The 12,112-nt window shown below is 42.9% G+C and overlaps 1 protein-coding gene across 14 annotated transcripts in view; it reads right to left on the bottom strand.

Moving 5' to 3' along the window:
* Positions 1–12,112, bottom strand: part of KDM2B (lysine demethylase 2B) — a 94,913-nt gene that overhangs the window by 37,400 nt on the left and 45,401 nt on the right. For all 14 annotated transcript variants that reach the window (XM_072351526.1, XM_072351520.1, XM_072351521.1 and 11 more), the window contains 2 exons: positions 10,475–10,601; positions 2,357–2,811 (listed from right to left, as the gene is read on the bottom strand). In XM_072351526.1, the coding sequence (XP_072207627.1) occupies positions 2,357–2,811; positions 10,475–10,601 (582 nt within the window). The remainder of the gene's footprint in view (positions 1–2,356; positions 2,812–10,474; positions 10,602–12,112) is intronic.

Below are 12,112 nucleotides of genomic sequence, written 5' to 3'. Positions count from 1 at the left end.
CATCCACCACCACTTGTGAAGGAGATGACTGCTGCAGTGAGGAGCACCACTGAGATCCCCACGGGCACGTCGCTATCACTGTGTTCAGCTGAGGTCTGAACAGCACAATGCTCCTCAACAGCATGGACAGAACGAAACCAGCAACAGCTGCATTCTGCACAGCAAGCATCACAGGAACTCTGCAAGGACCATTATGTTAGAGAGATGCTGAAGGAGCTGCAGTGAGTCGCCAGGTAACTTCATCGGTCAGCTCTACCCCTTGAAAGTAAAAGCACGTACTGATATGCTTGGTTTTGTTATCTTTAAAGCCAACTAACCTAATAAAACAAACCATGCAGTTCTCATACCACGTGGATTACAAGGTGACAGGAATTCTGTCCCATGTCGAGTTAATGCTTGTACTCAGAAACTTGAGAGCTGCCACCTATGTGGGACAGCTCTGTAAAAAAGATAGGTAAGAAAAGAAAGTTCTTCAACAGTTCAACTCGTCAAGAGAACCATAAAGATCCAGATGTTGGGTCACATCCTGATGGTTACAGTGTGTGCTGGCACAGAGAGGAGTTTAGATGCAGGCAATATTCTGTGCAGTTATCAAAGGAGATGGAACATCAAGATCACAGCTCTGCCAAGAGGCACAAAATCAACTGGCAGATGCCCACTTCATACCAATTAAAGCACAGAAGCACTGAAAGAGCACATGACAAGGATCTTTTTCTTAAGCGTCCACCCAAAGTTCTCCATCTCTGTAACCGGTGAACCCACAGCTCTGGAGAAGGCTAAGAAAGCACTGCTCATACACGGTGTTTGGAGCCAGACTGACGCACGGTATCTTGCCATGTTCTAGTAAGACATCTTGCAGTGTAGTGCAGCATGTCATCAACACAGCGTGCACAATTGCATCCTGAACATCTGCACCACATATCACTCTTTCTGGGGTCTCAAGAAGGGGCAGTTTATTTTTAAGTGGAACTTGCTCCATACTTAAAACTGTGAAAAACCAAAACCAAAGACGTTACCATTCCTTCTCCTTCAGCACAAATCCACCTCTTGCTCCTTAAGTTTCATTTAGATTTCTGAACAGGACACAACTGGTGACAAAGTAAGCCTGTGAATCCACTGCCACGGCACTGGGCACGGCATCCACATATGTATACAAATCGGCTGATGTTGCAAGAAGGGGTTCTCTGAGCTCTTGTTACTCAGGTGAAAGCCCTGTATCTCACTTCCAGGCTCCAAGACTGTGGGATGCAGTTCTGCTGCACAGCCTTCTTTGCCTGGCTGTGAACCCTTTCCTAAGCAGCTGTTACACTACTTGCACTAAAAAAGTACAGGCTCCCCTTCTACAATACAAACGCCTATCTCCCCCTCAGACTGTGGCTTACACAGCTCTGATGTACAGAAAATATGTAGCTGAAGAGTCACATGGTACATAGAAGCGCCCCCAAACCAGTAACTACAAATTAATACTAATAGTTTCAATCAGGCCCAATTTTAGTGTTATTGAACCTACCTGTATTAGAGAAAGATTTTAGTCTTATTTAATGAAATCCAAGCAAAACAAAAAGACTATGTTGGTCTCAACTTTAAAAATGCATTAATATACTTATATCACATGATGCGAAAACAAGGTACAGAAAAGCTAACCAGTTCATTCAAAGGAATGCTGCAGATCAGACAAAGAAGCAGCAAAGCTATGGAGGCCTTCAGGTGAAACCTATCCCTGTGTCCAACGGGGTATTGACTACTTCCTGTACACTACAAACCTGACAAGCAGATCTGTCACTAGTGGGAATTCACTCCTCATACCTACTCCACACTGCACCAGTACATTGTACCAGTGGAGAATAATTATCAACCTATAGAGGGCAATGGAGGAAAAGAAAATGAAATAGGTAAGAAAAAGAAAAAGGAATAAAAAATGCAAGAGGAAACATTAAACAATCTTCTACATTAAAATCACACATGTATGTATTGCATGTGACAGATATATACACTCCAGGAAAGAGACCCAAAAGGGAAGATAAAGACTATAAACAGACCACTTGAGGTATAATATTTACGCATGGGACATAAGTGCTAAACTGCAAAAGGATGTAAACTTTTGGTCCCTGAGCACAGCTGCAACAGTCAGAAATGGCTGCACTGCATCAATCAAATCAGGCTGCAACCAGCTGCCTCCCCAGTGCAAAGATGGCTTGTGTCAGAGGCGTAACTTCCCTCTCCACGGCATAGCAGGCTGACAGGAGGAGATCACCACACATCAGCTTCTACCCCTCTACTGCAGAACTTTGCCTCCTGACCTCCTCCTGTGCCCACAGAACACAGTTTGTACAGATCACAAAGCTATCACACTCACCTTCATGTCCTCCAGGAGAGCCTGCGGATCTTCAATGCCTTCTGGAACACACTTCTTGTTCTCTGGGAGAGATTCAAGCTTTTCCACCAGGGCTTTCAAACCCTTCAGTTCAAATTCTGTGAGGTGAGTCCATTTGGTTGAAACTTCTGTAGCTGGAGACCCCGTTGGTGTTTTGGGATAATCCGTGGGGGTTGTTGATTTTACACTGTCATCTGACTCATTAGACAAAGTTCTTTTTAGGTACCTCATTACCGTGGCTTTTTGTTTTCTCCCTGCACCCTCCTTTCCTTCTGAATGTGTGCTGTTGGGTGAGGAGGAGCCATCCACCAGGGATTTGGAGTTCTTATCCAAACTGTCATCCTTTTCCTCCCGGATATGAGCATCACAAGATTCTTCATCCATGTCTAACCACGAATCCGATGAATAGCTGTCTATGCTGCGTTTTCTCTTTGCATCTGAAAGTTAGAAAAGGAATGCGGAGTCTTTACCCAATATAATTTATAGTTTAACACTTCTATGACTGGGACTAAGAGCTGCCTATTTAAAAGGACGCTGGGTAATGCCTAGTCAGTATGTGATAGGAATGAGCTTTATTCAGCCTATTTTTGTGGGTTGTTTTTTCATTAGTTTCATTTTATTTTTTAAATGCTGGCCTTCCTGGTTAACATCTGCTCAGTTTAAATGACTGGGAAACATTTGGGGAAAAAATATGCTTTCTTTAGCACTTCAGTCTTCTGTGACTTCAATTAAGAAGACGCAGAGTTCACATACAATTAATTTTTCTGGCAATCCAAAAGAGATCAGATTCGGCAACCTTACAGCTTTAAAATGGAAGTTAGCAAATAAAGAGGAAAGGAAAAACAATGGGAAAAAGCATGTCAAAATGCACTGTGATGTCTATTTTAAAGCAACTCTGCACAACACAAAACCAGTTTCTCAGTACTCTCTCTTTGCAAGCAACCATTGGTAAAACAAGAACTACAACTTGCTACTGCACAAATACTCACTGCTCTTAAGAGGAAGAAGATTACAGTTGTGCTTATTTCAGAGACAAGTAGCCTAAACACACTGAGAAATGCAAGGACAGAGAGTGACATGATACTGCTTTTCTCATTGCAGCCTCTGATGCATTCTAGGTACTTTTTGGGAAAACTTAAATCCAAGTTTCTGAGTCTAAAGAACTATTAATCCTAGTTTCATATCATGTTTCCCCTAAAAATCCCCTGTTACCCAACTGCATGCAATTGAGCCATGAAACCCAAGCAGGAAACTAGTGACCAAGATTCTCCAATGCACTGCTCTTTCCTAGTTTGTTAGACACAACTGCCTTTGCTAAGTGAACAGCACTGAATGCAGGCTAGCAACAGTTTGAATTTCTGTGGAAGATACAGTTAACAATGGTAACACCCAGTTAGGTCAGTGCAGATTTCAATACCAACTGGTATTAATCTGGTATCTATTTGGCATACCAACAGGTTGGAGATCAAGACATAGACAAGAACAGTGCAAAGGAAGTGGATGTCGTACAGAAAAACGAGTGAACAATTACTGAAAAGTTTCTTTCACAGCTTTGCTTACACATTTTCAGCAAGTCAAAACCCTGAGTACCTCCATATTTTGCACTGCAGTAATTCTGGACCAGGAGTACGTGAATCACGCTTAAGGAACAATTACATGAAAACTAAAGAAAAAGCTCAGCGGCTGGATGTTTAACAGCAAGACTCAAAACAAATGCTGAAGCCCAGTTCCAAGCTGGCACATCCATCCTTATCACAGAAACCTCATTTCTTGCATCATCCCACAAAAATAGGTGTTACTTGTCAGCTAGGCAGCGAAGACGTAGCAGGTAGTGATGGAATATCTGCCCGAGGGCTGCTACCCTACCTGCTTAGCTTTGCAATTTAAAATGAAAGCTCCCTAAAGGCAGCTGTACCTCCTGTGCATTAAAGCCTGGGAAATGAACTGGCCACTTGATACTTCAGGGCAAGTGTGCAGAGTGTCTGCAAAAACCAAGGATTTCCATCCAGGCTGCTCCTTCAGTAGCATGTGAGGAGTTTTTTCTTCAGAACTCCAACTGCCATAAAAGTACTCCTGAAAAGCAAATTTAAGCTGAAATCTTGTGAAAAGCCAGAAGTCACAAAAATCACCAGCTACCAGCATGGCTGGTCACAGCCAAATCCAGCTTCATGCACAGTACAGGCAAACTTCCACCTTGCATCCCTCCACTAAAGCTTCACCATGAAGTAGCAAGAGCACAGTTGGTGCGCTGAGGTGGTAGCATGCAAAACTCCAGGGCAGCTCCTCCTCTCTGGTCCATCCTTATATACTCCCATGCTTCTCTTAGAAAAATAAAATGGATTAGAAAATAGCTTAACCGGAACACTTCAGAAACACTAAGTTATCCAACTTCTATTTAATACTGCTTTTTCCTTTGTCCACAGTAGCCAGTACACTTATCCACCTCGAAGGGCTATATAATCAGCTTATGTCATTTTCCCATTTTACAGTTGAGGAAACAGATGCTTGGGAGAAGGAACGATTTGCTCATTGTCACACATGAAATCTAGGGCAAAATCAGGAATCAGAATCCAGTCCCTTGGGTGCAGCACTGGAGCCTGTTCTCAAGGCCATGCTGCCCTGGTGAACTATTTAGCAATTGACTGAAGCACAAAACCCTATTTAGGTGGGAGAAGACACCAGCAATAAAACAGAAGCAGGAGAGAGCAGATACACATCCCTGTGCTGGTAGTACTAATACAGTGCTATCAAATGAAATTGGTGTAATTCTGTACAAAGAAAATTATGTTTCTGTCCTTCTGTGCTGTGCCTCTGCTGAACAGGAACTGACGGCTGTAACTGGGGCAAATCAGGAGCAAAGATAAGGCATGAGGAAAGAGGGAGATCACGTTATGGATGTGTGAATAATTTACTGCAAGTAATGCTCTGGTGCTAAGAGAAAACAGCCTTCAAGAGAGCTCCACTTATTGTCTCTTGCTCTAATCTACTGAAACAAAAGGCAAGAGAAGAGAGGAGCTTCACAGCGTAGGAGGGCACGTTCCCATCAGAAGCAAGCACACCCAGGGCCCAGCAGCTCAGCTTTGCCAGCTGCCACTGCTCCTCACAAACCAGGCACTGCTGCGCCAGCTACATCTGTCTAGTCATCTGATAGTCACCAAGCACGAACACACACACACAGAAATTCATCTAAATCTAACCTCAAGATGAGCCAATATAAGACAAGTGCCCGTTTGCATGCCTGACAGTTACGTGACGGCTGGTCTAACTTTACCCATGGGGACAGGGCTTGCTAATAACCTGAAGTGCATCAGCCTGTTCTGGAACACTAGAGGATTACCGTCCTGTTACACCATCAGATTAAGAGCGGACTGCTTTCAAGAGACTTCAACTGTCTGCTGCTGTTACTAATTTAAAAAACAAAAACCAAACAAAAAAAACAAGGGAATCAATAATGGATGGATATCTTCACAATGAGGATGGTTCAATTTTGTGTTTTCAAGTGTTCTGTTATAATGCAACACGCCGTGATTTTTATTTATTCATTTTAATGAAAACAGTCTCTGACTCAGAGTTACTACACTGTACAATTATGCCCTACATAAATGTAATCTGTACTTACTTTGTCAAGAAGTGCATTTTAAGCACTGTACTACCAGAGCTCCACTGGCTTGAAGGTTTTTGCTTTATCGAGTCTCTTCATAGCAAAGAGCTCCTCCCAAGAGCAACTGTGTTTTTTTTTGCAAGCCAGTGTCCCAGCCAACACCTGGTTTGGTCTCCAGTTTCTCAGTGGTTGACCAGTTCAGATCCCCGTCCCACTGAGACAGCCCTAAAGGCCTTCATCATTCCACAACACTAAGGAAATAAACCCAGGTTATACAACCAGCCTGTGGTTTAAATCTGAAGAGAAGCAGCTGCCCAGGCTTGATCATAGGGCAAAGCCAGAAACGCCTTCTTCCCACCCACCCCCCTGCATCTCAGTTTCCTGTGATCCTGGGCAAATCATTTAACTTTCCCCACAGTTACACACTTACACAAAGAAGGATAATTATACAGATCCTTTCCTTGCTGAGAAGTGACTCGTCGTATTACAGGACTTAGAAGATACGGAGGAGGGTGAGGTGCAATTACAGTATCTTTTGAACTCTTTACAGCAGACCAATGTCTAACATTCACCTTCCTATTTCCATTTTCAAACCCTGGCACAGTGTCTTGGGAGCAGCAGCTCCTACTGGTTTGCTAAAGACAGCAATAACATACTCATTAGCAGGAAAAGAAACTAAACAATCTGAGTATACCAGAAATGTACTGCATGGAACACCCTGCACAGAAATCACTTAACATAGCCCAGTACCTGTCCATCAATAAGTAAATCTATTCTGTCCCCTGAGAAAGAGAAAGTAAAGACATGGCTCCTTCACCGTGCTAGAGGGCAGATTTTCTTCATCCATCAGGTCTAATACTCAGCTACAGCCATCCTGTTAAAATTTTAGCAATAGGGATCTTAAAAGCTGCAGGCTACAGAGAAAGCATATTTCCGATAGCACAGTATCTTCTCCCAATTACTCTTTGTCAGCTTACTCTCAAGATCCATATCTCACTGAAGGTCAATTGTGCTTGAAAACATCCAGTACAGACTCATTCATGATAAGAGTAAAAATAATGAAGACATATCCCTCCTGAAACACTGCATGGTCAAATCCAGCTTGAAACCCAAATAGAATTCCTTTCTGACTTCAGTTGGCAGGATAAATGTTGCAGCTGAGAGGGGCAAGGGAAAGATAAAGGGGAGGGAAAGAGATGGTGTGCTTTTACAGCAGCCTGTGGTTTCTGTCGTGTCATCATTCCCCTGAGCGCCTGCCCTACTGTGGAACAGATCAGACAAACAACTCTCCCTACCTAGGAGGCAACCGCCTGAAATCTCATTCTGGGCCTGAAGAACAGGAAGGGAATCCTCTGTAGGCTTCTCCACCTTACTTAGAAGGGCAGCTGTTTTCATTTAGGGAGTGGGAACACTCAGGGTTTCTGCCTCACCTACAAGCACATCTCGTTTGCTTGTCTTCTGAAGTTTTGGAGTCCAGACGTTTTGAAAACAGAAATACAAAGAACAATAAAAACTGCTGGAGTAGCTTACAACTGTATTAACAGGGTATCACAACACAACCACAGCAATAAATTTTCTTGAGTAGGCAGTGTCTTGAAAGAGTCATTCGTGGTCAAGTACATAAATACCGTGCAATGAAAATGTAATGTGAAGAGTCTAAAGATATCCTTAAAACAAGTGATTGTGAGCTCAGTTTTCTGTGTTCTCCAAAGACGTTCCCCATCGCTGCAGTAAACTCTGCTTCTGTCAAACAGAAGAACTGAATCTCTACTGATCCCATGAAAAATCAGCACCTTGTGAACCCCAGAGACCATGGGCAGCATCCTGCATGCTCTCTGGAGGATCTCATCGACTAGAAGTCATCCCTGTTGCTCCTGAGATCCAGTAGGACAGCTCTATCAGTAGGTACATAAGGAGAGAAAGCAGAACAGCTCAAGGGTGGAATAAAAAAGAAGTACTTCCAGAACCCAAAAGAAAAGTAAGTAGACATTTAGAATAAAGTACGTCAACAAAGAAAAAAACTAATGGGTGAAAAATAAGAAGCAACACTATGATTCTTCAGGAGAAATTTCTGAGAAAGAATGCAAGGATGTGGAGATTTTTTTCTGAAACCAAGGAGGACAGAAGACAATTAAATCTATCGAGGGGCCTGCAGGGAAGTTCAGAACTTTGCTTCGTTTCTCTTTCAGGAGAATGACGGGAAATTCTTCGTCAAGGGATACTCTCTCATGGGAAATCAAGGCACTGCTTGAAGATAGAGAAATCTCTAAGGAAGAGATGAGCATTTAACAATTTAAGGACCAGTTCTTAAGAAAAGTTTCAAAATCAAAGCAGTCATTTCGGGAGCATCGACTTCATTTAGATCTTCCGTCCCACTGTTGATGCACGTCAGTAAGATAGAGACATCACAGAACAAACAACTTAATTCAAGGATTAAAATTCATGGAGATTTACTCGAGTCAAGAGGCTGGATGCTGAGATCAGTTAAAAGAAAGACAAGCAAGTATCTGGAACAGTATTACTCAAGCAGAACAAAACAACATAGCTCTGTAAAGGTAAGTAATGTACTTTTACTCCTGCAGAGAATTTGATAAATGCCAAAGCGAAAGATCCAGTACATAGAGTAGATCTGAGCTTCTGAACTGCAGTTCTCAGCTAAACAATTATTTTAAGGTTAAGACTCTGCCAAGAAATAAAAAGCAAGTGTCTGACAAAGTATAAATCTGTCACTCCTGGAGAGAAAAGCCCTGGATGTCAATGTCAGAGATTTTTATCAGCATGCTAATACCTGAAGTCAAAAGATAGCAGGCAGGTAGGTGAACCACATGCTGTCAGCGGACAGCACTTCACTAAACTGGAAGAGGTGATCTGTTCAAGACAGCAACAACAGCCCAGGGCCTGGCACCAGCATCCCTGCAGCAGGGTCACACATCAGATCAGCCCAGCAGTCTTACTGATAACAAACATGTTGTGTTTTTAGGAGGATTCATTTTCTGTCAGGTCACTGAACTGATTCAGCTCGCAGGACAAGAGTTCACAAACCAGATTCTCATCTTACGAGAGCAGTTTGTTTCTTTTGTTAGCCTGAAATGGCCATGCTGAATTAACAGTGAAACAGTTAAGAATAGTGTCACTTTCCAGCAGGCCAACAACTGAAGGGACACAGACAAGAAGACCCAAACATTACCGTCACCGAACCATCTCCCAAATAGCTGGGGCTGACTCAATGCCTGTGCAGCTGACACTTTGGTCTTGCAAAATAATCCTTTTCCATCCAGACACTGGACATCTATGGCTCCCAGTGAGCTTTTATATGATTGGAATATGTCCCAGCCAGTAACTGGATGGAGACACATTTCATGGGGATCACCAAATCATTATCAGTAATTACTGAGCTGGGCTTGAATTCACACTGGTGATTTAGCTGGAAAAGGTCCCATCTCAATATCCTGAACTATCCACTCTCCGTATCTAATTTGTTCTGAAATCACACCTCAGTGATCTGGCACCCCCACCTTGCCAACAGGAAGAGCCTCTTTCTGTGCCAATGGTTTTGACAACAGGAGGTTGGTTCTTTATTTCCTAAGGAATGCAGTTACCAGAGTTTTATCGTTGTCTTTTTTTACATTGCTAATCCAAGAGGCTAATTTATCCTTTGTTCTAAGATGATCTTATATGAAAATTCTTCCATGTGGAGTTCCTGCTTTACTGTCCCTTCTGAGTCTCCAAAAGCAAAGATACAAAATGTACAGTACTGAAATTCTAAGGGACCCCAATAAATTCATCTCACACAGACCATTAGGTCCTTCTGCTCATACCTTCGCCAACTACTTCTACTTAGAATTATGCTGCTAAGTGGTCATTTCCCCTCTTACACTTCCACACAGTGCAGGTTCACTCCAATTTGCATCGCAGAGTGGGAAACACAGAAATACTTTAGTCCTCCCCCACACTTGGTATGTATTGGTTGAGATTTAGCTGGTGTCTGCACTACTTTCAGCAAGTCTTTGCTTAAATCAGGAAGGTAACAAGGTCCACAGGCTTGTTCCAGTAAAAGGAAGGAGAGAAAGAAGCCAGGTTTAGTGACCAAACCGCACTCTGTAGAGGAGACACGCTATAAAAGGACTAAATATCCATTCTACCAGAGCATATTTACAATGCATGCATTTCTGGCTACTAAGGTACTGTGCCAAACACAGCAGTAAATCCTCAGCCGTTTGGCAGATCATCTCAACACAAACAGTACTGAAACCAAGAAATAAATACATCCAAAAATTATTTCCCTGGGATCCGCTTGCTTAGGAATGCTCAATAAATACCAGAGTAAGTTGGTGCTTCACGAAAATGCTTAAGAGTCAAAAGCTCCCCACCTCAAAACAAACAGTTTGTTAGAATTTCTACAATTCTCCAATTTAACTTATTATCTTCTCTGCAGAAACCAAAGCAGGAAAGCCTAGGGTGCTAGCATCGGTTTGAACACAGTCAAAGGATTCACTCACCAATTAACATTGATTCTTTCTGGTACTCTTTGCTGAGGTGGCAGCGCTGGGTCACACAGGACACGTATCTCTCCAGAACATACCAGCACATTTCATAGTAGAAAGGATAACGGAATTTGGCATGCACCTGAAAGCAAGAGCGAGACTGTCAGTCCACGAGGAAGGGAAGTTTGCAGCACAAGGGCCAGTCATCATTCTCCTCATGTTATCAAGAGCACAAACAGTGTGCAGGGGGAGGGGAGGGAGGGTGGGAGCCGCGTGAGCCGTACGCCTTCAGCATACAAAATGAGAGGCTGCCTGCCTGCCTGCCATGATAGCATCATTTCTTGGTTCAGTAATTTGTATCCTCCTGGGGTGGCGGGAGAGGAAAGGGTTTGTGTTCTTGTGAAATCGTGGAAGTGATGGGCAGCCCCCACAGCATTATCTACCTACAGTATAAACATAGGGTGGTCACATACAGATGCTCGTCACTAGAATTCAAGTTAAAATAGAAGCGCGTTTTTTTTCTTTTCCCAAACACTATCACATGATTTTTTATCAAAATGGCAGCATTACCTAAAATGACTCAAGCAGGAAATGCATCTTCTTTTAATTATCATCTTCCCAACAGTTTGATTAAACAAATGAACAAATTCTTAATTACTGGTAAATATACATTAAAAGCAAAAATCTGTCTTGTGGTTTATGCTTAATATTTTGGTACCAAGTTAACTTTTACCACAAACAAAACAGAAAGCAGGACTGCAACAAAAGACTGCCACGCTGTGCACTTTTTCTTCCATCTTAGACCTGTTGTTCTCACAGAAAAAGCTTGTTCTCCAACATTGTATATTTGGGAGATTATTTCAGATTAAGAAGAAAATTAAGTGGGTTTCACAGCCTTCCATGATAGTTTGCTGTCTGTGGGAGTCACTGCAAGGAAGAACCTAGGAAGCTCCTAAGATGCAACAGCACATATAGATTGTGATTTGTTAAAAATGGATGCCATGCATCTCGCATGCACTTGTACCTAACACTGCACACGTCTTTCTCCTGGTGACACAGAAATCTGCACTTTGCAGGCCTGCACGCATGCACTGCACTGGATTACAGGAACTGCTTTAAGACATATTAAGCGTTTTAGCTGCTCACCTCGCCAAGAGGCATCTGCCCACCTTTCATAAAACCACAGGACTGCACTAGAAATACCGTTACCTTGGAGAGTCCGTTTAAAGAACCAAACAATGCAGAACACCACCCTACACCGCCCCAAAACCTGCAGTCAGAACAGACCCACTATCAGCAGCATCCGGCAGCTCAGGCTTGGCTCTGCACAGCAAGCACAGTCAAAAGCATCCACCTGGTGACAGGAGCACCCACCTGAGCATGCCGAAGACTTACAAGAATGCCTATGCTTGAGAACCATTCCCAAGGTGAGCAAGGAACTTGCTTCTGTTCCCAGAAGCAACACAAACACTTTTAGCAGCGAAACAAAATGTAATTCAGGGGAAAACACACCGTATTGTCCCACTAAAGGTACCACAATGTCAGATTTAAGCACAACAGGGCAATTCCCAGAAGTTAGGATTTCTTAAGTCCAACACAAACGCAGCTGACAAATCTGAACTGTGTGTTGCTATGTCGTGCACCCAGCAGCAC

Source organism: Excalfactoria chinensis, chromosome 16, assembly GCF_039878825.1.
Source record: "Excalfactoria chinensis isolate bCotChi1 chromosome 16, bCotChi1.hap2, whole genome shotgun sequence".
In the NCBI taxonomy this organism is placed as follows: domain Eukaryota; kingdom Metazoa; phylum Chordata; class Aves; order Galliformes; family Phasianidae; genus Excalfactoria; species Excalfactoria chinensis.
The sequence above is the reverse complement of the archived record's forward strand: the minus strand, read 5'-3'. Positions and strand labels throughout refer to the sequence as shown.